This window comes from Phalangium opilio, unplaced genomic scaffold (assembly GCF_054372755.1).
Source record: "Phalangium opilio isolate 3A_F unplaced genomic scaffold, DU_Popi_V2 ptg000194l_1, whole genome shotgun sequence".
In the NCBI taxonomy this organism is placed as follows: domain Eukaryota; kingdom Metazoa; phylum Arthropoda; class Arachnida; order Opiliones; family Phalangiidae; genus Phalangium; species Phalangium opilio.
In genome coordinates, this window is record NW_028324212.1 from 504,828 (window position 1) to 532,382 (window position 27,555).

The 27,555-nt window shown below is 42.0% G+C and overlaps 1 protein-coding gene and 17 non-coding genes across 18 annotated transcripts; all 18 read right to left on the bottom strand.

Moving 5' to 3' along the window:
* Positions 1-868: 868 nt before the first annotated feature.
* Positions 869-3,220, bottom strand: LOC149622122 (uncharacterized). The gene is made up of 4 exons (XM_089853554.1): positions 3,200-3,220; positions 1,645-3,110; positions 1,286-1,575; positions 869-1,194 (listed from the first exon to the last, which is right to left on the bottom strand). Exons 1-4 carry the CDS (start codon positions 3,218-3,220, stop codon positions 869-871), a joined length of 2,103 nt encoding a protein of 700 aa, XP_089709680.1.
* Positions 3,221-15,418: 12,198 nt separating this feature from the next.
* Positions 15,419-15,490, bottom strand: TRNAP-CGG (transfer RNA proline (anticodon CGG)). Its single transcript has one exon. It is a non-coding gene; the product is annotated as a tRNA-Pro (tRNA).
* A 243-nt stretch (positions 15,491-15,733) lies between these two features.
* Positions 15,734-15,805, bottom strand: TRNAP-CGG (transfer RNA proline (anticodon CGG)). Its single transcript has one exon. It is a non-coding gene; the product is annotated as a tRNA-Pro (tRNA).
* A 1,523-nt stretch (positions 15,806-17,328) lies between these two features.
* Positions 17,329-17,400, bottom strand: TRNAP-AGG (transfer RNA proline (anticodon AGG)). Its single transcript has one exon. It is a non-coding gene; the product is annotated as a tRNA-Pro (tRNA).
* Positions 17,401-17,804: 404 nt separating this feature from the next.
* On the bottom strand, positions 17,805-17,876 carry TRNAP-CGG (transfer RNA proline (anticodon CGG)). The gene has a single exon. It is a non-coding gene; the product is annotated as a tRNA-Pro (tRNA).
* Positions 17,877-18,758: 882 nt separating this feature from the next.
* Positions 18,759-18,830, bottom strand: TRNAP-CGG (transfer RNA proline (anticodon CGG)). The gene has a single exon. It is a non-coding gene; the product is annotated as a tRNA-Pro (tRNA).
* A 1,204-nt stretch (positions 18,831-20,034) lies between these two features.
* On the bottom strand, positions 20,035-20,106 carry TRNAP-AGG (transfer RNA proline (anticodon AGG)). The gene has a single exon. It is a non-coding gene; the product is annotated as a tRNA-Pro (tRNA).
* A 404-nt stretch (positions 20,107-20,510) lies between these two features.
* On the bottom strand, positions 20,511-20,582 carry TRNAP-CGG (transfer RNA proline (anticodon CGG)). The gene has a single exon. It is a non-coding gene; the product is annotated as a tRNA-Pro (tRNA).
* Positions 20,583-21,784: 1,202 nt separating this feature from the next.
* On the bottom strand, positions 21,785-21,856 carry TRNAP-AGG (transfer RNA proline (anticodon AGG)). Its single transcript has one exon. It is a non-coding gene; the product is annotated as a tRNA-Pro (tRNA).
* Positions 21,857-22,260: 404 nt separating this feature from the next.
* On the bottom strand, positions 22,261-22,332 carry TRNAP-CGG (transfer RNA proline (anticodon CGG)). The gene has a single exon. It is a non-coding gene; the product is annotated as a tRNA-Pro (tRNA).
* Positions 22,333-23,055: 723 nt separating this feature from the next.
* TRNAP-CGG (transfer RNA proline (anticodon CGG)) lies at positions 23,056-23,127 on the bottom strand. Its single transcript has one exon. It is a non-coding gene; the product is annotated as a tRNA-Pro (tRNA).
* A 407-nt stretch (positions 23,128-23,534) lies between these two features.
* On the bottom strand, positions 23,535-23,606 carry TRNAP-CGG (transfer RNA proline (anticodon CGG)). The gene has a single exon. It is a non-coding gene; the product is annotated as a tRNA-Pro (tRNA).
* An 885-nt stretch (positions 23,607-24,491) lies between these two features.
* TRNAP-AGG (transfer RNA proline (anticodon AGG)) lies at positions 24,492-24,563 on the bottom strand. The gene has a single exon. It is a non-coding gene; the product is annotated as a tRNA-Pro (tRNA).
* Positions 24,564-24,652: 89 nt separating this feature from the next.
* Positions 24,653-24,724, bottom strand: TRNAP-CGG (transfer RNA proline (anticodon CGG)). The gene has a single exon. It is a non-coding gene; the product is annotated as a tRNA-Pro (tRNA).
* Positions 24,725-26,087: 1,363 nt separating this feature from the next.
* TRNAP-AGG (transfer RNA proline (anticodon AGG)) lies at positions 26,088-26,159 on the bottom strand. Its single transcript has one exon. It is a non-coding gene; the product is annotated as a tRNA-Pro (tRNA).
* Positions 26,160-26,248: 89 nt separating this feature from the next.
* TRNAP-CGG (transfer RNA proline (anticodon CGG)) lies at positions 26,249-26,320 on the bottom strand. Its single transcript has one exon. It is a non-coding gene; the product is annotated as a tRNA-Pro (tRNA).
* Positions 26,321-27,044: 724 nt separating this feature from the next.
* On the bottom strand, positions 27,045-27,117 carry TRNAL-UAG (transfer RNA leucine (anticodon UAG)). Its single transcript has one exon. It is a non-coding gene; the product is annotated as a tRNA-Leu (tRNA).
* Positions 27,118-27,203: 86 nt separating this feature from the next.
* On the bottom strand, positions 27,204-27,275 carry TRNAP-CGG (transfer RNA proline (anticodon CGG)). Its single transcript has one exon. It is a non-coding gene; the product is annotated as a tRNA-Pro (tRNA).
* Between the last annotated feature and the right edge of the window lie 280 nt (positions 27,276-27,555).

Here is a 27,555-nt window from a genome sequence, read left to right on the forward strand (position 1 = left end):
AAATGCTTTAGTAATAATTAAGTATTTAAGTAGCGCCAGTAAATAGGGTTCGATTATATAACAAAGATTAACTCTCTTACCAAGTTGTATAGAGCCATGAAAGTGTTCTATGTGTTTTCTCTAATAACGCGGCGCGAACTGGTTAAGATGTAGGTTCGGGCGAGAACGAGTTTGTCAAACTGGACAAAAACGCGAGCAAGCTTTGATACAAGCTAGCTAACTTGACACTTAAACAGATGTTAGTTTAAGGGAGAGAACTACCGAACTCCACTACTTAACTAGACGGCTACTAACTGTTAACTACTAAAGACTAATGTGAACTGCCTCTGCCAGCCGAACTGCATGGCAACCCTGACTTTATATATCCCACGGACAGGCCTTACGCGGTATAGGGGTCGCTTCAGGTAGTGCTATAGAACGCCACCTGTCGGGCTAATGATAAACTATGAGTCAATAGGCTTAATGCAAAAGATTATGAGCCTGAACGGTAAGACACTAAAGTGGGTTTCCCTTTAACTATTTAATATGTGTGTTGTTTATATTTGGGTGAAGGCTCATGTAGCTGATCCGCTACAAGGGTATGGGAGGGAAATTGGGCGTGAACCGATTCGGCCACTTTGCACCAAAAGGGTAAGAGAGGGAAATTGGACGTGGACCGGTTCGGCCACTTCGTCCCAGGAGGGTATGGGAGGGGATAGGGTTACAGAAAGTAATTATTTATACATTTGAAATTATTCCTTAATTTTAAAATGACCATGCGCGTATGTTGACACTCCATCAATGATGAATCTCTTATCATCGCAAGGGTTAAGAGCGAGTTTCTTCTGAGTGATGGAAAATAGTTCGTGTTTAACACTGACTATCCTCTTCATCTCTCAGTGGTGAGTTTACGTTGAAGCAGGCATTCCTTGTATTGGGCGTGACGTATCTTCTTTTTGACGACGCGACGACAGATTCCCTTCGCCGTCTTCTTTTCACCTTTTGCCGACAAGATGCTGTACATTTTCGGCCGCAAGCCGCAGAACTCTTGCATCTGGACGCTGTTGAGTTCGTCCTTGAACTTTCCGAGGGCCTTCTTGTTCTCTTCGCTGAAGAGAGGATGTTCCTTAGGGTAAGCGGAAAAGTCAAACATCTCCTTCATCTGGGCAAAGTCCCGGGGCAAATCGTCGGTGAAAATCTGATAGGTCAGGCTGTCTGCAATTATACGTAAAACATTTAATTAGTTTTTTAAAATTGAAAGTAGAAAGAGGATTTAAATCTAGTAAACGTTTTTAAAAAATCATACCTGTGTCAGTAAAAAGACGTTTGATGTCGTCGCCATATTTTGCCTTCATAGTGTTGTAATGGAAGTCGTACATGACCAACTTTGATAGGTCCAAGATGGTGAAACCGGTGTAAATGGGTCGGTCCAACTTGAGGGATTTCTTCAGACGATGGATCCCAACCAGCTCGTTCTTAAAGATGGTGAACCTCTGGAATGTCAGCGAACTGGCCTTCTTGATTGCCATCTCCCGGGTCTGGACAAGATCAAAGTTGATCCGGTTGCGGAGGTTTTCCATCGTCTTCCCGAAAACTCTGTTAATTGATAAAAATTTTGATTAATTTACGTGCCAAATAATAACTTAGCGTAGCCTAGATGCGTACCTATTGTTGGCCAACTTGAAAACATCTTTCTCAAAGTCGTTCACTGCCTGCTTCCTTTTCTCCGTGTTGAACTCGATAAATGGTTTTAACCATGCACCCTGCTCGAATGTGAGTATTCGATGGATTTTCCCCAATTTCATCCCCTTAGCGATGTAAAACTTGAGGTTCCAGTAGTGGAGAACATATTTCTCCCTATCGTAGAGCGAGGGGACTAACTTTGGGAGGCTATCCTGTACGTTAATTTTCAGTTTGTTCAACTGTTCAATCGAATACGGTGAAAGCTCATCCGCGTTAATAACTCTACGTTCGGGTGCTAAGGGTAGACAGTTATGTTCTTCGTGCAATCTTTCCGGGTACTCAAGATCCACCTCCAGGATAAAACCCTGGGGATCATCGTCTGGGTGATTCAAGATAATTTCACGAGTGAAATCTTGACATGGTTGAATCCATCGAAATCCTCTCATCGGCAGGTGATGACACATTACGGTGCCGTAAAGGTTATTACAGTCTAGGTAGGTAATGTAAGAGCTACGTTCTGCCGGGTTGAATGTTTCGGGGAGATCCTTATTATTGGCTATGGCTAGTCTATGCGTAATTAAAGAAACACCCCCTCTTATACCCTTCTCAATAAAGAGATGCATATCGGGATCCTGGAGTAGTTCCAATTTCACTTGGGTCATGTGAAGTGCGCTTTGCCAAGCGAAACCAGGACCTGTATATGCGTCTGCACAATCTAACTTGTAATATTCTAGACACATAGCCCTGAAACTTTCAAAAACATCCGCTAGGAGCATAACGTCGGTCTTAACGTATAAATCATGGTACTCACCGAGGTTAGTGAGTTGGAATTTTTCCCAAACCTTTTGAGCTTGAGAATAATCTTCCTCACTAACCTCTTCGTCAGTTAAGGAATTGAAAAAGGCATCCTTGGGTGGCAACTCGGTCTCGTCGAATTTCGTCTCGCAGTCGAAGTAGTCATATGGGTAAACCTGTTTCCTCAGCAGATGCGGTACTTCGTCTGCGCTGAAAGCAGAGTTTAAACACTTGAACTTATCGGCTCCTCCTCGAGTCAAATTCGATACGAGTGTCTCTAGCGATGCCGGCATGAACCTAATTGAGTCTAAGAATCGTAAATTACCCAGAGAAAACGAAATGTACGTTTCGGAATTCGTGGGGATACACGTAATCTTGTGATCTTTGACCAATCCAATTTTGTCCATAATAAGATGAGCATCGTAACGAGATAAGTTATGCATGAAGACCGGAACGAAATTCCGGGTCTTCAGTTTCAGGTTGCACGAATTATGAGCAGCTCCCCTGTAGGTTCCGTTAGTGTGGTCGTGGTCACGAACTTTACAGTCATTTACAGTGAAAGGCCTGTTGCATAAGTAACAGGATTGGGCCGAGGCGAATTGCGCCTTTTCTAATTTTGATAGATTCATGGGGGCGTTATCTTTAATCTTACGCTAAATAATCGCGTCTTCACGCAAAAGGTTTTCTAAAAACTTTTCCGTGGCATCTATCCCTCGATAAGTAACTGGTTTTGAGGCTGTACCATCGTGACTAACGATGACATAACTAAACCCACAGGAGATATGCTACGAAGTTTTCGTGGTTGAAGAGAGGTCGACATCGGGATCGCATCGGTGTACTTTACGGAGAATAGACTCGAAATCGGCATAGATGACGTATTTAACCTGTGAAAATAGAAATACAACTATATTAGATAATATGTAAACAAAACGTTATCTCTCTTCCGCCCATCTTATCGTCTGCTTTATTTATCTTGCTATGGGCGCCGTCTGACGTTATCCCTAGTAAACTATTTTGGCGCGTTATTCAAAATACCCTGATAAATAACAAAAGTTTTAGTTTACCTTCTGTTGCCATGCGACGTTTTTGAATTCCAGAATAGGCTCCTTAACCGGCATCTCGATCTTCTGGGGGCCGTGTATACTGCACTCCTTGATGTGTTCCCTGTAGTTCTTCTCCTAGTTTACGCCGGAGAATCGATGCAGGCAATAACGACAATAATGGTCCATGTTTGTGTGTGCGGTGAATGCCTTCGCTAGAAGTCGACTCATGCTTCGGATTAAGCAGAAATGCTTCTTCTCACCCTCGGTTAATAGCAATAAATCTACTTGACGTGGTTCCTCAACTCTGTTGAAACTCACGTAAAGGGGGAAGACCTCTTTCTCGTATCCGAATACATTAATCGAAAGGTTATTCACCCGTTCGAAATTCTCCAATTTACCGGTATTTACTTTCACGGGGAAAGTAATACCGGCCATGTCCAATTCATTACTATACTCTAGGTACTTAGTTACACGATTTGGGTTAACGTTTACAGGGTGCAAATGTGCCAAAATTGACCATACGAAGCACTTATTGTCTGTATTTTGCACATTTAATAGGGCTTTTTTAGCTAGAAGATTTTTAGGGGTTTCAATGTACGTACCCCCGTGAAGCGGGAAGTACGCAATGATATTAATCTGCAGGAAGAGAATTTTATCTAAAACCCACCCGCTACCTTGCGCTTCGTACTCCTCCATTAAACGTTTCAGAGTCCTAATACTAAAGTCTATCTGTCCGGGGATAACGTCGGAGTTCAAAATAGTAAGGTTTTGGGTTCTGTGATAAATTAAATTTTCTACTTCCTCGTCAGTGTCGGCTAACTTACGGGTGTAGCGAGCCCTAACAGTTAAATTCCACTTAATCCCTCTATCTCTAGCCAGTTTATTGCGTAAGTAATTTTCAATCGCTACCCTATGTCTACCCACGTACAACTCTACGTCTGTCTCAGTCGCTACAGGTGTGAAACGTGCACAAAAAATAGCCCTACCGAGTACTTCCAGTTCCTCTAGCTCGTCGTGAAGAGGAACTTCCGGTGACGCAACGATGGGTTCCTCCTCCTGCTCTTGACCACCACCACCCTCCTGCTGATCCATAAAGCGTTGGATGTCGCGGTTCTCCTGGCTGGAAAGGGCTGGGAAGTCATCCTCTTGGTCCATGAACTCGTTCAGGGCACGATTTCCATCGTCGGACAGCTCATCAAGATTTTCGCAAACGGAGTTACCAGTAGAGATCCATTGATGACAACTTCTTCTCGGTTCATGAACGCGTTCAGGGCACGATTCTCATCGTCGGACAGTTCATCTAGGGAAGGAATAGGGTTGGACGTGGACCGTTTCGGCCGCTTCGTCTCGGGAGTGGATGGGTCGGACGTGGACCGTTTCGGCCTCTGCGTCTCAGGAGGGATAAAGGTGGAGGTTGAGGGACCCGAGAATGGGATAACAGGAGGAACAAAGGTAGAGGTTGATGGACCGAAGAATTGGACAAAGGTAGAAGTTGATGGACCTGCATTGGTCATGAGGGGGAGTGGAACCTTAGGGGTAGAGTGTCGGGTAGCCACGTGTAACGTTAAATCCGCAAGTCTGGTATAAACGGCCGGACATTGCGAGCATGGGTATTTAACATCCCCGTGTTTCTCCCTTTTATGTCTCAAAAGCTCCCTGTTCCCTTGGTAGGAACGCTCACAAATATTACACTTAAACATTCTCAAAGAATGAATGAGATAAGGACAATCTCAGAAAAATCGCAAGTACTTATAAAAAATACGCAAGTACTTTCACAAGTAATTTCGGTACTAGCCCGTAAACTTTTTCTTACCCTCTGCAAAATAACTTGCAACAACAAATGTTACCTAGTATTGAAAAATACTATAAAGCAACTAGGGAGCAGGCTGGAACTCGTCTGAAGTCAGGAACAAAAGTGACTGAGTTTGGACACGTGCCAGGCTTTTATACTCTTGGCGTCGTCCATTTAATCTTTGCCCGAGCTAACATATGGGTTTTTCCATTGACGCCAAGTCGAAAACCGTGCCATGTTTCGAAATTCACGTCAAGTTTCAATCTAGTTTTTTTACTTACTAGTTTCCTAGCATAAACAAACATTGCAACTTCAACTATCATCCCATGTCGACACTAACCGCTTTCATACAAGCGCTTATCATGATTTCTAATTATTGACATAGGCCGTTTATTTACCATCCGAGTTTCTCTATTCCCGTTCACCGACCTCGTTATTTACATTGCCTATCCTTGAAATATGCCTATCAATAAAGATAAATTGGTTTAAGTTGAAATAATTTCTAAAGTTTATATTAGAAGTATTAAATTTGAATACTAAGTTGAAATAACTCCTAAAATTTGGAATATGCCTATATATTTAGTCATATAGTATTTAATTTGAATATAAATAACTCCTAAAATTTGAAGTAGGCTTATATTTAGGTAAATGAAAAAGTATTAAATTTGAATATTTATTATTTAAATTCATTTCAATGTATTACAAGAATTTTTTAGAGTTACATACACTTAGAGAAACCATTTGCTTACAGAATTGAAAACTTAAGAAGGGGGAATTATTAAAAATATTAACTACCATCTCGATATTTAAATTAGATACGGCATTAGAATAATGTTCATCTACACGTTAACTCCATTCCATCATTATACAATCATGCTGTAATTGTGAAGGATGGTCGATAATGCAGCCGTTGCACGAATTATTTATTCCCTCAGTTAGTTGCTGTATTACTATGTCCTTAATCGCACTCTCCACACGTTTCGCTTCGGTAATGAATGTCGTCACCTGAATGTGTTTTTCCAATAACTTCCCCCTATAGGAATGGTCCTATGGCAAATCCATTCCTAGTTGGGTATTGGATTCCGTAGTTCGCTCCTTGACCCTGGATCACTTGGCGGATATTTAACATCTTCCTATCCTGATAAGTTACAAGTTGAATTCGCTTGTCCATCGATCCCTCGAAAGAGCACGTGGTGGGTTGAGCGTCGTCCTTCTCGAAAAATCCGTTTATGGAGTCCTTCATTCCGTAAAGTTGCATATATTCCTCGTCGCTTAATACGATCCCAGTTGAGCCATCGGTCATTCCTAGTCTAATCCTACAGCCCGCCGTTACACTGACTGATTTAGTTGAGGAATTTCAAAATACGTTGGAGTTATTTCTAAATATTCACATTAAATATGGTAATCACTTTAAATAGGATGCAGACCAAGATTATAGCACTAAGATTTTATGGGAAATTATACTTACATTTTTCGGATCTGGATCGGTACGTCAAGGAGGGATGTAGAATGCCTTATCTTTAAACCGTCCTCGTCTTTTATACTTTAATGTCACGTGACCTTCTGGCCATGTAAACATGGCGCTCTTTTTAGACCAATCATGTTCTTATAGTGAACATGGCGTTTAAACCACGTGTATGACAAGTTTTATTTACCACGTTGTCGAAAATTACGCTTAAGCCTAACATTGACGCCATGATTGATTCACTGACGCCATAGGAAGACACGTCATGTGCGTTTCACTGACGTCACAGGAAGACACGTCATGTGCGTTTCACTGACGTCACAAAAAGATTGGGTGAAAATGTTTGATTCACTAGCGCCATAAGAGGAAAAATGCGGTGGACGCCATGTTTGATTCATTGACGCCATAAAGGAAGTTGTTGGTCTGATCTCGACAACACTGTATATGTATACAGTGTACGAAACAAATATTTTTCTTCCATATTTCAAATACCGTCGTTTTTAAACTTCTTTAATAAATAAAGTGCAACATTATTTGCTTATCGAAATCAATGTTTTTGAATATAAGTTAAATGTAATTAACGATACTTAAGTACTTCTTTAAGCAATTAGAAATAGATCAACCCCAAATGTATGACGGTAAAGCAAAAATAAAATAATTCAAATTTTAATTACAATAAGACTGAAGGGACAGATATTATAAAAAAAACGTCTTGGTTTGGACCAAGGCCGAAAAAACAAACGATATGTGTGAGGTTTATCATTTGACTGAAGTTCAGATATTGCAATTGTTTTAGTTATTTTTATCCATTTAATCCTTAATCAATATTAAATTCAATCAATTGATTTTACTGTTAATGGATCCATTCCCTCTAAATTAATTGAAAAAATTACATATCTACGCTTTTTCAAGAACAATTACATTTTCCGAAAACATTTTATCATGAAATTAATTATTTTGAATGGATTTCGTGTCGTTGCTCACTAACTTGTAAGCACCTTGACGGACATAGTTTTAATTGTTGCTGGCTTAACAAATTTTCAAGTTTGCACCAAAAAAGTTTAAATCTGTAGTAAGTTTCTGAGAAGACTGATGTTAGAGAAAATATGATAAAGAACTTTTTTTCTCAAACTAATTTATAAACTAATGTCGTCTTCTTGAGACAAAGCAACAATGTTTATCCTGTGTGGTTTCGTTTAGTAGGTGACTCTCTGTAGCACAGGAAAAATATTATATCGGTATAAATATAACCAGCAGTAAGATAAGGGACTAGAATTAAAGTGCCCTAGCATTGGTAATAGAGCCTAGCACTAGTGAACAAATTTGACGATTTTATGCCGCTTCCATCGCCAAGTGAAGAGTTTGGTTACCTCGTTACTTCTAGTCCCTTATCTTACTTCTGATATAACCAAAGGTAAGGGTAAAGATTACATAAAAAGAAATACTTCTCAGTACCAATGACTTGTTATATTCATTTCATGCGGAAATAATATGGGTATACACATTATTCATTACCAGTTATGCGAAGGTCACACTTTACTCCGACCCCCCTTCCTCTATTTTCCCAATATAAAAATTTTTAAAAGCACCTGTGGTTCAAGTGTATGGGTCATCTGAGCCGTCGCAACACACTCAGCCAATAATACCGTATAGTTCGAAACCTTTTCACATTAGTGACTCTCCGGACTTGCCCGCCAACCTTAATAACCTAAAACTATAAAACATTCCTGTACATGAATGATTATGGTTGTGGCTTGTCACTCGCTAGCGCCTGAAGGACCGATCACTCAGTGTAATTTGTGTACATTTGTAAGTGAGTAGACCATTTTAGAAATTACATACAGAGAAACTAAAACACAAGGGTGATGCCGCCATTAGGGTCTTCTCTCTCTCTCGCCTAGAAGCACCGCTATAGGCAGAGCGAGTTGACTAGCCTCCTGCCTGTAGTGAACTTTGGCACCGTCTGGCGGTGGCCCTTGGTGCGAGGGAGAATACCCCAATGGTGGCCTCGCCCCTGTGTGTTTTCCGAAATGCTCTTTAAGCGTGCTAATATGATTACGCGTAAAACGTAACCGGTGTACAAGTAGCGCCAACAATGTAGAAAGGTGTGGTGACGTTTCAAATGAAGACTGAGTTATGACCAAGAAATTCTAAAGCACGGAGTGGAACATTGCAGTGCAATCTTTTCTTCATAGAGCCGACAATAGAAATGTAGCATTTCGATTAACGAAATTAAATGTATAAATTCGCGCAACACCCTGATTTGGCTTCCACTATTAAATATTTACATTTTCCTTTCGATTTATGTCAAAGTTAGCTTGCTCTTTTTATGTTCAATGTTCATTCCTCAACACGTACTCCCTTCAAAATAATTAATTTCATGATAAAATGTTTTCGGAAAATGTAATTGTTCTTTGTTATATGTAATTTTTTCAATTAATTTAGAGGGAATGGATCGATTAACAGCAAAATCAGTTGATTGAATTTAATATTGATTAAGGATTAAATGGATAAAAATAACTAAAACAATTGAAATATCTGAAACTTCAGTCAAATGATAAACCTCACACATATCGTTTGCTTTTTTGGCCTTGGTCCAAACCAAGACGTTTTTTATAATATGTCTAGTGCAATGCTTATCGTACAGACGTTTCGTAGTCCTATCCTGTCACAAAAATCATATACCCGAATCCTGAGACTTTCGATAACCCCTCAATTACTGATTTAGATGGGTTGTTACACTTCAAAGGCAATGTCTCGCTATGGTAGTTAACATGTCTGGCAGAATTGACACGCTGTTGGTTTTACACGATACTAATGAAAAATAAATAAAAGCCCTTACATTCCAGATCAATCAAGGCTTGTCTTGTTCTGCTACCTGCTTGTAGCAGCTCGTTATCATCATCATCATCATCGTCGTCATCATCAACAGGGTTTCTTGCAACGTTTGGATTTCGTTCAACTGCAATGGAAAAGTTTTCTTTAAATCGCATGTTCCATCAAAAACGGATTTATGTAAAAAGAACGTTGAACGTAGCAAATTCACTACCCATCCTCGCATACTTTATTTAGAAACTTCGTCTGCTTATATTTTGACTTCACCCACAAATTCTGCATATACTATACAGAATATGTGGGTGGAGTCAAAATATAAGCAGACGAAGTTTCTCAATATAGTATGAGAGGATGGTACTAGAGGCTAAAGCTACGATCCGACGTTCTTAGTGCATAAATCCGTTTTTGGTTCCATACAATAATTAAAAATGTGTCTATTGAAGGATCTTCCCGCAGGATGACCATAAAGAAGCCTTGGAATTATTATCAGACAATAGGCAATAATAATTGAGTTATAGGAAATAAGTGTTTGAAACCTAGGTGTATGAAGGACATTGCTCGTGAATTGATTGGAAAATTGAAGACTAAAACAAACACTGTCACTCAGTTGAGCAGATGGCAACTAAAATAATCGCGATAATTAAACGTCATTTACCGTTTTCTCCAGGCATTGCTTCACCCAACAAGAAGTTGTGAAGGAGGCAGCAAGCACTGATGATGTCATTGACTTTCTCAGGCTTTTAGCACAACACACCTGCAGACGAATCCAAACATCGAAATCGCATTTTCAAAATGCCATTGCATTTTCGAAATGCCATTCACACTTTCTATAACATTGCGACCTAGGTGTCAAAAATGTTTACATCAATGTGTGTGCTCTATATAGGTCCTGCTTTAAACAAAAGGACTTAACATCAAATTGGTGCAATATTGAAGCCTTATATTACAGCACAATATTATTGATGTAACAATATGTAGATTAATAAACATAAAATACCTGACATGTGACGTTGGTTGTACCGTTGCTTATTCGGCGTTCTAGCTTGAAGAAGGGGAGTCATTAAAAATGGCTGAAGAAGATAGCAACTGTCTCCAAGAAGATATCCTTGAGGCATTTCGTGATTCTTAAATCTCTCCAGCACGCCACATAATCGCCAAATAAAAGCATCGTGAGTGCTACCACCCCATTGAGCCACAACATCCGTTATACGGGTTTCGTTGTCACATATCTATAGCATGATAAAGGACTGTTAGTTGTCAGTTTGTCTATTGTTAGAAAGAATATCGTTTACCAATTGCACATTAATGGAATAATTTCCATGCCTATCAAGATAGCCATTGGGTTCCTCAGCTGGTTTTATAATTAGGATGTGGGTGCAGTCAATAGCTCCAAGAACATCAGGAAAAACGCACCTGGCTCTGAATGACGCCTGCAACAGTCGTATTAAAATTTAGAATTCTATTACACAATCTATCGTCTCAAAATAAATACCAACCTTGATAGCTTTCACTTCGGCATTTCCAGTGGGAAAGCGTGTATATTGCCTCATCGTGGCATTGATAGCGTCAGTCACTCGACCAATAGATCTACTGACTGATGGGTGGCTCATTCCATGTTCGTAATTGCTTGCGAGGCTGTGTTGGAAAGAGCCAGAGCCATAGAAAAGCAAAGTAACTAAGACTTCGTCTTGAACAGTGAGCATGTATAAACTTTGGGGGCGCTCTTTCAGTAGTTTTGGCGTTAACATTTTGACAAGTGCCTCTACTTTAACCTTTGTCATTCGATACTAGCGCAAAAATTCAGCATCCGGCAAAACAAATCCATCTCCTCTAATCCTTCGATAAATTACACGTTCATCTTCTTCTAAAGCAGCATCAGCCATCAATACAACACCGATCGCGGCCATTGTAGGAAAGAGAATAAATGCTGTCGTCTGCTTTCGGTGCGTTCAGCAATGAAATGTAACCGAAATCGCAAACTGGTTAACCGGGTTTTAAGGTTGAACAACATCTCTTTCCATGTACAATTGTTTAAAATTCCCACCCAGCCTCTGCCTGTTTCTTCGACCTATCATGACACAGAATCCAAAATAGTGCCGAAAGCGTCTCCGCCACTCAGAAGATGGAATCCATTTCGCCGATACCGATATTGGTATCGGCCCAGGCCCAACTTATCTGTGATCGACCACGTTATCGTTCGTGCACATTATACTGCGCAATGAAGTGTTCAAGGAAAACTAAGTAACCAAATGTGCTGTAATACCAACTCGCCATGCCATTTTCTCAAACCGACTCTAAAGGAGACGTTTACCTTTTCCTAATATGACTCCGTAGTACAGAAACACTTTCTTTAAAGCGAAAGGTACAATAAAATTTCGAATTCCATTCATTCGTCGTTGAATTATCTCAACCAAGGTTAAGAAAGCAAACGAGAAAATCAACCCGATCCAAACCTGACAAAATTTTGTTCAAAATTTAGTTTAGTTTCTGGTGTTACAGTAAAAATATTTTTGATTGAGGTTTCAAACACGATTCTTACTCCTTTAGAGAAGATGCTTATGTCGTTGAAGCTTCCTATTGAACCCGTGCTATACGTGGTGTTTTTAGCCGAGACGAATCTATGGCAAGAATGCATGTATTCTACTGTTGGTTTTATTTTTTCAAATAGAGACTTATTAAGTCTTATTGTATGGTGGCATACGATACTTTACTGGATATATTTCCATTTTAAGCATCAGCAACTGTTTATATATTGTTTAATGAATTTATTAAAATTAGCTCAATATAAGATTTCAATGTGTATCATGTAAGAGAATTCTTATACGTCTTTTAATTTTTCTAAAACCTTTAACTTGCAATAAATTTAAAACAATCTGTTTGAAAAAATCTATGTAGCCTTGCTTCTCTAGCACGATAAATAAAACTAGCTAAGCTGGGAACGAGAACTGAATTTTTAGCTTCTATGAAAATAAGGCTTCAATATTTACCTGTGCAAAGCTGCTTCGTTTTAATACGAGACGTTTGTTGTTTTCAATAATATAATTTAATACTCTTGTTTCGAAGGGTTGCAACATTAAATTCTAGAAAATAAAACAAATTAGTTATATTTCATCAGGGATAGATTTAATTTTAGAAGTACGAATTGAGAACAGAGTCATCTAAGCGCGTCAAAGTCCCGGACCCCCCTTCCCAAATAAGGGGGGGGCGGTATGAAAGAAGAGGTGGGTCATAGGGACAGAGGTAAAGAGGAATATCGTATTTTTCGCCGTCTCCGTCAGCAAGGTCATCAAAACGTAGTTTGAGTGAGCCAAAAGGTAATTTAAACTTTTCGTTGCGTGTTGGAGGAAGGGGCTCTATACTGGGTTACGTAACGGACTGAAGTAAATACTAACCGTTCTTCATTCCAACTTCTAAAATAAAATTTATCCCTGATTGCATAGTGCCTAGCTGCAAATTTTAGAAACGACTAATTTCGCGCTTATTTAAGGTTTAAGTTTTTTTGGGGGAAAACGTAAATTTCTGATTTTCTTGATAATTTGTAGTGAATTAACTTTCCCACTACAATCTGAACGTTATTGACGCGATATCATAATATTTTTAGGGACGTTTTAATGAAATCAAGAAAAAAACATGATTGTAATCTGAACTTGCCATGTTTGCCAATGGTATGAACTCGGTATGGTAATGTTATAAACGACACTTTCCACATTAATAAAAATATTAGCGACCTGCGCAAGCATAAATTAAACTTAGGTCTAATGAGACACTAAATTCAAGGGGTGTGCGAATACCACTTTTTGGGTATGGAACCGGCTACAGAATAACAAAACATTTTCCTTAATACCGAATCTAATAGTTTATCCCAAATCGAATACCGAATAGTTAGGCTTTGGTAAATTTTCTACTAACCTATTATTTGCAAATAGTTACGAATAGTATTCGCGATTAGTTAACCCTAATACTCGCGAATACTAGGCTTAACTATTCGCGATTAATCGGGTAGTAACCCTAAAATTCGCGAATAGTTAATACAAAGCAAGATGAAAAACATTTAGAAGCTCCTAAATTTCAAAATACCTCTCCTCATTGGTGGCCAAGTATTTCCTAAAATTTTCCTAGGCACTTTCTGGTAGTTTTTGTTGAGAGACAAATAAAATTGGGATAATATTTTTTAAAGTAAGGTGGGTCTCTCTAGTGCCAAGGACTTAAATTTGAGGTAATCGAACATTAACCGAATAGTCAATATCGGTATTCGATATTCGTATCGAATAGTAAAAATGGGCTTATCGAATACCGGATCGAATTATTCGGTTCGGTATTCGATCGAAACGGTTAATCGCAGACCTCTACAAATTCATTGCTCGACTACCAGTAATTGAACGGAACATTTCAACTGCTTGCCATAACTTACTTTTTTGGGACCGAAACCATGGAACAAATTTTTATAAATGTCTAGACCAACGGACCAAGTATGAAAGTATAACATGCTCAACTCGTAGGGTACAATTTAACTAGTTGCATTTAAATAGTCACTAAATTACTTCTGCAAAACTCGGGTCCGTCCGGGATATGAACCCAGGACCACTCGCACGCAAAATGAGTATCATACCCCTAGACCAACGGGACTGTATGACACTGAAACATGCTAAACTCATAGGCCTACAATTTTACTATTTGTGTTTAAATAGTCAATTACTTCTGCAAAACTCGGGTCCGTCCGGGATATAAACCCAGGACTACTCGCACCCAAAGCGAGTATCATACCCCTAGACCAACGGACCATGTATGTAACTGAATCATGCTCAACTCATAGGACTACCCTGTCAATAGTTGCAATTAAATAGTCACTAAATTCCTTCTGCAAAAATTGGGTCCGTCCGGGATTTGAACCCGGGACCACTCGCACTTAAAGCGAGTATCATACCCCTCGACCAACGGATCGTGTATGTAGCTGAAACATGCTCGACTCATAGGACTACCCTGTCAATAGTTGCATTTAAATAGTCTCTAAATTACTTCTGCAAAAATACGGGGCTGTCCGGGATTTGAACCCGGGACCACTCACACCCGAAGCGAGCATCATACCCCTAGACCAACGGATCATGTATGTAACTGAAACATGCTCAACTCGTAGGGTACAATTTAACTAGTTGCATTTAAATAGTCACTAAATTACTTCTGCAAAACTCGGGTCCGTCCGGGATATAAACCCAGGACCACTCGCACCCAAAATGAGTATCATACCCCTAGACCAACGGGACTGTATGACACTGAAACATGCTAAACTCATAGGCCTACAATTTTACTATTTGTGTTTAAATAGTCAATTACTTCTGCAAAATTCGGGTCCGTCCGGGATATGAACCCAGGACTACTCGCACCCAAAGCGAGTATCATACCCCTAGACCAACGGACCATGTATGTAACTGAATCATGCTCAACTCATAGGACTACCCTGTCAATAGTTGCAATTAAATAGTCACTAAATTCCTTCTGCAAAAATTGGGTCCGACCGGGATTTGAACCCGGGACCACTCGCACTTAAAGCGAGTATCATACCCCTCGACAAACGGATCATGTATGTAGCTGAAACATGCTCGACTCATAGGACTACCCTGTCAATAGTTGCATTTAAATAGTCTCTAAATTACTTCTGCAAAAACTCGGGGCTGTCCGGGATTTGAACCCGGGACCACTAGCACCCTAAGCGAGTATCATACCACTATACCAACGGACCATGTATGAAACTGACACATGCTCAACACGTAGGACTACCCTGTCAATAGTTGCGATTAAATAGTCACTAAATTCCTTCTACAAAGACTAGGGTCCGTCCGGGATTTGAACCCGGAACCACTCACACCCGAAGCGAGTATCATACCCCTAGACCAACGGACCAAGTATGAAAGTATAACATGCTCAACTCGTAGGGTACAATTTAACTAGTTGCAATTAAATAGTCACTAAATTACTTCTGCAAAACTCGGGTCCGTCCGGGATATGAACCCAGGACCACTCGCACCCAAAATGAGTATCATACCCCTAGACCAACGGGACTGTATGACACTGAAACATGCTAAACTCATAGGCCTACAATTTTACTATTTGTGTTTAAATAGTCAATTACTTCTGCAAAAACTCGGGTCCGTCCGGGATTCGAACCCGTGACCACTCACACCCGAAGCGAGTATCATACCCCTAGACCAACGGACCATGTATGTAACTGAATCATGCTCAACTCATAGGACTACCCTGTCAATAGTTGCAATTAAATAGTCACTAAATTCCTTCTGCAAAAATCGGGTCCGTCCGGGATTTGAACCCGGGACCACTCGCACTTAAAGCGAGTATCATACCCCTCGACCAACGGATCATGTATGTAGCTGAAACATGCTCGACTCATAGGACTACCCTGTCAATAGTTGCATTTAAATAGTCTCTAAATTACTTCTGCAAAAACTCGGGGCTGTCCGGGATTTGAACCCGGGACCACTCACACCCGAAGCGAGTATCATACCCCTAGACCAACGGACCATGTATGTAACTGAATCATGCTCAACTCATAGGACTACCCTGTCAATAGTTGCAATTAAATAGTCACTAAATTCCTTCTGCAAAAATCGGGTCCGTCCGGGATTTGAACCCGGGACCACTCGCACTTAAAGCGAGTATCATACCCCTCGACCAACGGATCATGTATGTAGCTGAAACATGCTGGACTCATAGAACTACCCTGTCAATAGTTGCATTTAAATAGTCTCTAAATTACTTCTGCAAAAACTCGGGGCTGTCCGGGATTTGAACCCGGGACCACTCACACCCGAAGCGAGTATCATACCCCTAGACCAACGGATCATGTATGTAACTGAAACATGCTCAACTCGTAGGGTACAATTTAACTAGTTGCATTTAAATAGTCACTAAATTACTTCTGCAAAACTCGGGTCCGTCCGGGATTTGAACCCGGGACCACTCGCACCCAAAGCGAGTATCATACCCCTAGACCAACGGGACTGTATGACACCGAAACATGCTTAACTCATAGGCCTATAATTTAACTAGTTGTATTTAAATAGTAGCTAAATTACTTCTGCAAAACTCGGGTCCGTCCGGGATTTGTACCCGGGACCACTCGCACCCAAAATGAGTATCATACCCCTAGACCAACGGGACTGTATGACACTGAAACATGCTAAACTCATAGGCCTACAATTTTACTATTTGTGTTTAAATAGTCAATTACTTCTGCAAAACTCGGGTCCGTCCGGGATATAAACCCAGGACTACTCGCACCCAAAGCGAGTATCATACCCCTAGACCAACGGACCATGTATGTAACTGAATCATGCTCAACTCATAGGACTACCCTGTCAATAGTTGCAATTAAATAGTCACTAAATTCCTTCTGCAAAAATTGGGTCCGTCCGGGATTTGAACCCGGGACCACTCGCACTTAAAGCGAGTATCATACCCCCCGACCAACGGATCGTGTATGTAGCTGAAACATGCTCGACTCATAGGACTACCCTGTCAATAGTTGCATTTAAATAGTCTCTAAATTACTTCTGCAAAAATACGGGGCTGTCCGGGATTTGAACCCGGGACCACTCACACCCGAAGCGAGCATCATACCCCTAGACCAGCGGATCATGTATGTAACTGAAACATGCTCAACTCGTAGGGTACAATTTAACCAGTTGCATTTAAATAGTCACTAAATTACTTCTGCAAAACTCGGGTCCGTCCGGGATTTGAACCCGGGACCACTAGCACCCTAAGCGAGTATCATACCACTATACCAACGGACCATGTATGAAACTGACACATGCTCAACACGTAGGACTACCCTGTCAATAGTTGCGATTAAATAGTCACTAAATTCCTTCTACAAAGACTAGGGTCCGTCCGGGATTAGAACCCGGAACCACTCACACCCGAAGCGAGTATCATACCCCTAGACCAACGGACCAAGTATGAAAGTATAACATGCTCAACTCGTAGGGTACAATTTAACTAGTTGCATTTAAATAGTTACTAAATTACTTCTGCAAAACTCGGGTCCGTCCGGGATATGAACCCAGGACCACTCGCACCCAAAATGAGTATCATACCCCTAGACCAACGGGACTGTATGACACTGAAACATGCTAAACTCATAGGCCTACAATTTTACTATTTGTGTTTAAATAGTCAATTACTTCTGCAAAAACTCGGGTCCGTCCGGGATTCGAACCCGTGACCACTCACACCCGAAGCGAGTATCATACCCCTAGACCAACGGACCATGTATGTAACTGAATCATGCTCAACTCATAGGACTACCCTGTCAATAGTTGCAATTAAATAGTCACTAAATTCCTTCTGCAAAAATCGGGTCCGTCCGGGATTTGAACCCGGGACCACTCGCACTTAAAGCGAGTATCATACCCCTCGACCAACGGATCATGTATGTAGTTGAAACATGCTCGACTCATAGGACTACCCTGTCAATAGTTGCATTTAAATAGTCTCTAAATTACTTCTGCAAAAACTCGGGGCTGTCCGGGATTTGAACCCGGGACCACTCACACCCGAAGCGAGTATCATACCCCTAGACCAACGGATCATGTATGTAACTGAAACATGCTCAACTCGTAGGGTACAATTTAACTAGTTGCATTTAAATAGTCACTAAATTACTTCTGCAAAACTCGGGTCCGTCCGGGATTTGAACCCGGGACCACTCGCACCCAAAGCGAGTATCATACCCCTAGACCAACGGGACTGTATGACACCGAAACATGCTTAACTCATAGGCCTATAATTTAACTAGTTGTATTTAAATAGTAGCTAAATTACTTCTGCAAAACTCGGGTCCGTCCGGGATTTGTACCCGGGACCACTCGCACCCAAAATGAGTATCATACCCCTAGACCAACGGGACTGTATGACACTGAAACATGCTAAACTCATAGGCCTACAATTTTACTATTTGTGTTTAAATAGTCAATTACTTCTGCAAAACTCGGGTCCGTCCGGGATATAAACCCAGGACTACTCGCACCCAAAGCGAGTATCATACCCCTAGACCAACGGACCATGTATGTAACTGAATCATGCTCAACTCATAGGACTACCCTGTCAATAGTTGCAATTAAATAGTCACTAAATTCCTTCTGCAAAAATTGGGTCCGTCCGGGATTTGAACCCGGGACCACTCACACCCGAAGCGAGTATCATACCCCTAGACCAACGGACCATGTATGTAACTGAATCATGCTCAACTCATAGGACTACCCTGTCAATAGTTGCAATTAAATAGTCACTAAATTCCTTCTGCAAAAATCGGGTCCGTCCGGGATTTGAACCCGGGACCACTCGCACTTAAAGCGAGTATCATACCCCTCGACCAACGGATCATGTATGTAGTTGAAACATGCTCGACTCATAGGACTACCCTGTCAATAGTTGCATTTAAATAGTCTCTAAATTACTTCTGCAAAAACTCGGGGCTGTCCGGGATTTGAACCCGGGACCACTAGCACCCTAAGCGAGTATCATACCACTATACCAACGGACCATGTATGAAACTGACACATGCTCAACACGTAGGACTACCCTGTCAATAGTTGCGATTAAATAGTCACTAAATTCCTTCTACAAAGACTAGGGTCCGTCCGGGATTAGAACCCGGAACCACTCACACCCGAAGCGAGTATCATACCCCTAGACCAACGGACCAAGTATGAAAGTATAACATGCTCAACTCGTAGGGTACAATTTAACTAGTTGCATTTAAATAGTAGCTAAATTACTTCTGCAAAACTCGGGTCCGTCCGGGATTTGTACCCGGGACCACTCGCACCCAAAATGAGTATCATACCCCTAGACCAACGGGACTGTATGACACTGAAACATGCTAAACTCATAGGCCTACAATTTTACTATTTGTGTTTAAATAGTCAATTACTTCTGCAAAACTCGGGTCCGTCCGGGATATAAACCCAGGACTACTCGCACCCAAAGCGAGTATCATACCCCTAGACCAACGGACCATGTATGTAACTGAATCATGCTCAACTCATAGGACTACCCTGTCAATAGTTGCAATTAAATAGTCACTAAATTCCTTCTGCAAAAATTGGGTCCGTCCGGGATTTGAACCCGGGACCACTCGCACTTAAAGCGAGTATCATACCCCCCGACCAACGGATCGTGTATGTAGCTGAAACATGCTCGACTCATAGGACTACCCTGTCAATAGTTGCATTTAAATAGTCTCTAAATTACTTCTGCAAAAATACGGGGCTGTCCGGGATTTGAACCCGGGACCACTCACACCCGAAGCGAGCATCATACCCCTAGACCAGTGGATCATGTATGTAACTGAAACATGCTCAACTCGTAGGGTACAATTTAACCAGTTGCATTTAAATAGTCACTAAATTACTTCTGCAAAACTCGGGTCCGTCCGGGATTTGAACCCGGGACCACTAGCACCCTAAGCGAGTATCATACCACTATACCAACGGACCATGTATGAAACTGACACATGCTCAACACGTAGGACTACCCTGTCAATAGTTGCGATTAAATAGTCACTAAATTCCTTCTACAAAGACTAGGGTCCGTCCGGGATTAGAACCCGGAACCACTTACACCCGAAGCGAGTATCATACCCCTAGACCAACGGACCAAGTATGAAAGTATAACATGCTCAACTCGTAGGGTACAATTTAACTAGTTGCATTTAAATAGTTACTAAATTACTTCTGCAAAACTCGGGTCCGTCCGGGATATGAACCCAGGACCACTCGCACCCAAAATGAGTATCATACCCCTAGACCAACGGGACTGTATGACACTGAAACATGCTAAACTCATAGGCCTACAATTTTACTATTTGTGTTTAAATAGTCAATTACTTCTGCAAAAACTCGGGTCCGTCCGGGATTCGAACCCGTGACCACTCACACCCGAAGCGAGTATCATACCCCTAGACCAACGGACCATGTATGTAACTGAATCATGCTCAACTCATAGGACTACCCTGTCAATAGTTGCAATTAAATAGTCACTAAATTCCTTCTGCAAAAATCGGGTCCGTCCGGGAATTGAACCCGGGACCACTCGCACTTAAAGCGAGTATCATACCCCTCGACCAACGGATCATGTATGTAGTTGAAACATGCTCGACTCATAGGACTACCCTGTCAATAGTTGCATTTAAATAGTCTCTAAATTACTTCTGCAAAAACTCGGGGCTGTCCGGGATTTGAACCCGGGACCACTCACACCCGAAGCGAGTATCATACCCCTAGACCAACGGATCATGTATGTAACTGAAACATGCTCAACTCGTAGGGTACAATTTAACTAGTTGCATTTAAATAGTCACTAAATTACTTCTGCAAAACTCGGGTCCGTCCGGGATTTGAACCCGGGACCACTCGCACCCAAAGCGAGTATCATACCCCTAGACCAACGGGACTGTATGACACCGAAACATGCTTAACTCATAGGCCTATAATTTAACTAGTTGTATTTAAATAGTAGCTAAATTACTTCTGCAAAACTCTGGTCCGTCCGGGATTTGTACCCGGGACCACTCGCACCCAAAATGAGTATCATACCCCTAGACCAACGGGACTGTATGACACTGAAACATGCTAAACTCATAGGCCTACAATTTTACTATTTGTGTTTAAATAGTCAATTACTTCTGCAAAACTCGGGTCCGTCCGGGATATAAACCCAGGACTACTCGCACCCAAAGCGAGTATCATACCCCTAGACCAACGGACCATGTATGTAACTGAATCATGCTCAACTCATAGGACTACCCTGTCAATAGTTGCAATTAAATAGTCACTAAATTCCTTCTGCAAAAATTGGGTCCGTCCGGGATTTGAACCCGGGACCACTCGCACTTAAAGCGAGTATCATACCCCCCGACCAACGGATCGTGTATGTAGCTGAAACATGCTCGACTCATAGGACTACCCTGTCAATAGTTGCATTTAAATAGTCTCTAAATTACTTCTGCAAAAATACGGGGCTGTCCGGGATTTGAACCCGGGACCACTCACACCCGAAGCGAGCATCATACCCCTAGACCAGCGGATCATGTATGTAACTGAAACATGCTCAACTCGTAGGGTACAATTTAACCAGTTGCATTTAAATAGTCACTAAATTACTTCTGCAAAACTCGGGTCCGTCCGGGATTTGAACCCGGGACCACTAGCACCCTAAGCGAGTATCATACCACTATACCAACGGACCATGTATGAAACTGACACATGCTCAACACGTAGGACTACCCTGTCAATAGTTGCGATTAAATAGTCACTAAATTCCTTCTACAAAGACTAGGGTCCGTCCGGGATTAGAACCCGGAACCACTCACACCCGAAGCGAGTATCATACCCCTAGACCAACGGACCAAGTATGAAAGTATAACATGCTCAACTCGTAGGGTACAATTTAACTAGTTGCATTTAAATAGTTACTAAATTACTTCTGCAAAACTCGGGTCCGTCCGGGATATGAACCCAGGACCACTCGCACCCAAAATGAGTATCATACCCCTAGACCAACGGGACTGTATGACACTGAAACATGCTAAACTCATAGGCCTACAATTTTACTATTTGTGTTTAAATAGTCAATTACTTCTGCAAAAACTCGGGTCCGTCCGGGATTCGAACCCGTGACCACTCACACCCGAAGCGAGTATCATACCCCTAGACCAACGGACCATGTATGTAACTGAATCATGCTCAACTCATAGGACTACCCTGTCAATAGTTGCAATTAAATAGTCACTAAATTCCTTCTGCAAAAATCGGGTCCGTCCGAGATTTGAACCCGGGACCACTCGCACTTAAAGCGAGTATCATACCCCTCGACCAACGGATCATGTATGTAGTTGAAACATGCTCGACTCATAGGACTACCCTGTCAATAGTTGCATTTAAATAGTCTCTAAATTACTTCTGCAAAAACTCGGGGCTGTCCGGGATTTGAACCCGGGACCACTCACACCCGAAGCGAGTATCATACCCCTAGACCAACGGATCATGTATGTAACTGAAACATGCTCAACTCGTAGGGTACAATTTAACTAGTTGCATTTAAATAGTCACTAAATTACTTCTGCAAAACTCGGGTCCGTCCGGGATTTGAACCCGGGACCACTCGCACCCAAAGCGAGTATCATACCCCTAGACCAACGGGACTGTATGACACCGAAACATGCTTAACTCATAGGCCTATAATTTAACTAGTTGTATTTAAATAGTAGCTAAATTACTTCTGCAAAACTCGGGTCCGTCCGGGATATGAACCCAGGACCACTCGCACCCAAAATGAGTATCATACCCCTAGACCAACGGGACTGTATGACACTGAAACATGCTAAACTCATAGGCCTACAATTTTACTATTTGTGTTTAAATAGTCAATTACTTCTGCAAAAACTCGGGTCCGTCCGGGATTCGAACCCGTGACCACTCACACCCGAAGCGAGTATCATACCCCTAGACCAACGGACCATGTATGTAACTGAATCATGCTCAACTCATAGGACTACCCTGTCAATAGTTGCAATTAAATAGTCACTAAATTCCTTCTGCAAAAATCGGGTCCGTCCGGGATTTGAACCCGGGACCACTCGCACTTAAAGCGAGTATCATACCCCTCGACCAACGGATCATGTATGTAGTTGAAACATGCTCGACTCATAGGACTACCCTGTCAATAGTTGCATTTAAATAGTCTCTAAATTACTTCTGCAAAACTCGGGTCCGTCCGGGATTTGAACCCGGGACCACTCGCACCCAAAGCGAGTATCATACCCCTAGACCAACGGGACTGTATGACACCGAAACATGCTTAACTCATAGGCCTATAATTTAACTAGTTGTATTTAAATAGTAGCTAAATTACTTCTGCAAAACTCGGGTCCGTCCGGGATTTGTACCCGGGACCACTCGCACCCGAAGCGAGTATCATACCCCTAGACCAACGGACCAAGTATGAAAGTATAACATGCTCAACTCGTAGGGTACAATTTAACTAGTTGCATTTAAATAGTCACTAAATTACTTCTGCAAAACTCGGGTCCGTCCGGGATATGAACCCAGGACCACTCGCACCCAAAGCGAGTGTCATACCCCTAGACCAACGGATCATATATGTAAATGAAACATGCTCAACTCGTAGGGTACAATTTAACTAGTTGCATTTAAATAGTCACTAAATTACTTCTGTAAAACTCGGGTCCGTCCGGGATTTGAACCCGGGACCACTCGCACCCAAAGCGAGTATCATACCCCTAGACCAACGGGACTCTATGACACTGAAACATGCTTAACTCATAGGCCTATAATTTAACTAGTTGTATTTAAATAGTCGCTAAATTACTTCTGCAAAACTCGGGTCCGACCGGGATATGAACCCGGGACCACTCGCACCCGAAGCGAGTATCATACCCCTAGACCAACGGACCATGTATGTAACTGAATCATGCTCAACTCATAGGACTACCTAGTCAATAGTTGCAATTAAATAGTCACTAAATTCCTTCTGCAAAAATTGGGTCCGTCCGGGATTTGAACCCGGGACCACTCGCACTTAAAGCGAGTATCATACCCCTCGACCAACGGATCGTGTATGTAGGTGAAACATGCTCGACTCATAGGACTACCCTGTCAATAGTTGCATTTAAATAGTCTCTAAATTACTTCTGCAAAAATACGGGGCTGTCCGGGATTTGAACCCGGGACCACTCACACCCGAAGCGAGCATCATACCCCTAGACCAACGGATAGTGTATGTAACTGAAACATGCTCAACTCGTAGGGTACAATTTAACTAGTTGCATTTAAATAGTCACTAAATTACTTCTGCAAAACTCGGGTCCGTCCGGGATTTGAACCCGGGACCACTAGCACCCTAAGCGAGTATCATACCACTATACCAACGGACCATGTATGAAACTGACAGATGCTCAACACGTAGGACTACCCTGTCAATAGTTGCGATTAAATAGTCACTAAATTCCTTCTACAAAGACTAGGGTCCGTCCGGGATTTGAACCCGGAACCACTCACAACCGAAGCGAGTATCATACCCCTAGACCAACGGACCAAGTATGAAAGTATAACATGCTCAACTCGTAGGGTACAATTTAACTAGTTGCATTTAAATAGTCACCAAATTACTTCTGCAAAACTCGGGTCCGTCCGGGATATGAACCCAGGACCACTCGCACCCAAAATGAGTATCATACCCCTAGACCAACGGGACTGTATGACACTGAAACATGCTAAACTCATAGGCCTACAATTTTACTATTTGTGTTTAAATAGTCAATTACTTCTGCAAAAACTCGGGTCCGACCGGGATTCGAACCCGTGACCACTCACACCCGAAGCGAGTATCATACCCCTAGACCAACGAACCATGTATGTAACTGAATCATGCTCAACTCATAGGACTACCCTGTCAATTGTTGGAATTAAATAGTCACTAAATTCCTTCTGCAAAGACTAGGGTCCGTCCGGGATTAGAACCCGGAACCACTCACACTTAAAGCGAGTATCATACCCCTCGACCAACGGATCATGTATGTAGTTGAAACATGCTCGACTCATAGGACTACCCTGTCAATAGTTGCATTTAAATAGTCTCTAAATTACTTCTGCAAAACCTCGGGGCTGTCCGGGATTTGAACCCGGGACCACTCACACCCGAAGCGAGTATCATACCCCTAGACCAACGGATCATGTATGTAACTGAAACATGCTCAACTCGTAGGGTACAATTTAACTAGTTGCATTTAAATAGTCACTAAATTACTTCTGCAAAACTCGGGTCCGTCCGGGATTTGAACCCGGGACCACTCGCACCCAAAGCGAGTATCATACCCCTAGACCAACGGGACTGTATGACACCGAAACATGCTTAACTCATAGGCCTATAATTTAACTAGTTGTATTTAAATAGTCGCTAAATTACTTCTGCAAAACTCGGGTCCGACCGGGATATGAACCCGGGACCACTCGCACCCGAAGCGAGTATCATACCCCTAGACCAACGGACCATGTATGTAACTGAATCATGCTCAACTCATAGGACTACCTAGTCAATAGTTGCAATTAAATAGTCACTAAATTCCTTCTGCAAAAATTGGGTCCGTCCGGGATTTGAACCCGGGACCACTCGCACTTAAAGCGAGTATCATACCCCTCGACCAACGGATCGTGTATGTAGGTGAAACATGCTCGACTCATAGGACTACCCTGTCAATAGTTGCATTTAAATAGTCTCTAAATTACTTCTGCAAAAATACGGGGCTGTCCGGGATTTGAACCCGGGACCACTCACACCCGAAGCGAGCATCATACCCCTAGACCAACGGATAGTGTATGTAACTGAAACATGCTCAACTCGTAGGGTACAATTTAACTAGTTGCATTTAAATAGTCACTAAATTACTTCTGCAAAACTCGGGTCCGTCCGGGATTTGAACCCGGGACCACTAGCACCCTAAGCGAGTATCATACCACTATACCAACGGACCATGTATGAAACTGACAGATGCTCAACACGTAGGACTACCCTGTCAATAGTTGCGATTAAATAGTCACTAAATTCCTTCTACAAAGACTAGGGTCCGTCCGGGATTTGAACCCGGAACCACTCACAACCGAAGCGAGTATCATACCCCTAGACCAACGGACCAAGTATGAAAGTATAACATGCTCAACTCGTAGGGTACAATTTAACTAGTTGCATTTAAATAGTCACCAAATTACTTCTGCAAAACTCGGGTCCGTCCGGGATATGAACCCAGGACCACTCGCACCCAAAATGAGTATCATACCCCTAGACCAACGGGACTGTATGACACTGAAACATGCTAAACTCATAGGCCTACAATTTTACTATTTGTGTTTAAATAGTCAATTACTTCTGCAAAAACTCGGGTCCGACCGGGATTCGAACCCGTGACCACTCACACCCGAAGCGAGTATCATACCCCTAGACCAACGAACCATGTATGTAACTGAATCATGCTCAACTCATAGGACTACCCTGTCAATTGTTGGAATTAAATAGTCACTAAATTCCTTCTGCAAAGACTAGGGTCCGTCCGGGATTAGAACCCGGAACCACTCACACTTAAAGCGAGTATCATACCCCTCGACCAACGGATCATGTATGTAGTTGAAACATGCTCGACTCATAGGACTACCCTGTCAATAGTTGCATTTAAATAGTCTCTAAATTACTTCTGCAAAACCTCGGGGCTGTCCGGGATTTGAACCCGGGACCACTCACACCCGAAGCGAGTATCATACCCCTAGACCAACGGATCATGTATGTAACTGAAACATGCTCAACTCGTAGGGTACAATTTAACTAGTTGCATTTAAATAGTCACTAAATTACTTCTGCAAAACTCGGGTCCGTCCGGGATTTGAACCCGGGACCACTCGCACCTAAAGCGAGTATCATACCCCTAGACCAACGGGACTGTATGACACCGAAACATGCTTAACTCATAGGCCTATAATTTAACTAGTTGTATTTAAATAGTAGCTAAATTACTTCTGCAAAACTCGGGTCCGTCCGGGATTTGTACCCGGGACCACTCGCACCCGAAGCGAGTATCATACCCCTAGACCAACGGACCAAGTATGAAAGTATAACATGCTCAACTCGTAGGGTACAATTTAACTAGTTGCATTTAAATAGTCACTAAATTACTTCTGCAAAACTCGGGTCCGTCCGGGATATGAACCCAGGACCACTCGCACCCAAAATGAGTATCATACCCCTAGACCAACGGGACTGTATGACACTGAAACATGCTAAACTCATAGGCCTACAATTTTACTATTTGTGTTTAAATAGTCAATTACTTCTGCAAAACTCGGGTCCGTCAGGGATATAAACCCAGGACTACTCGCACC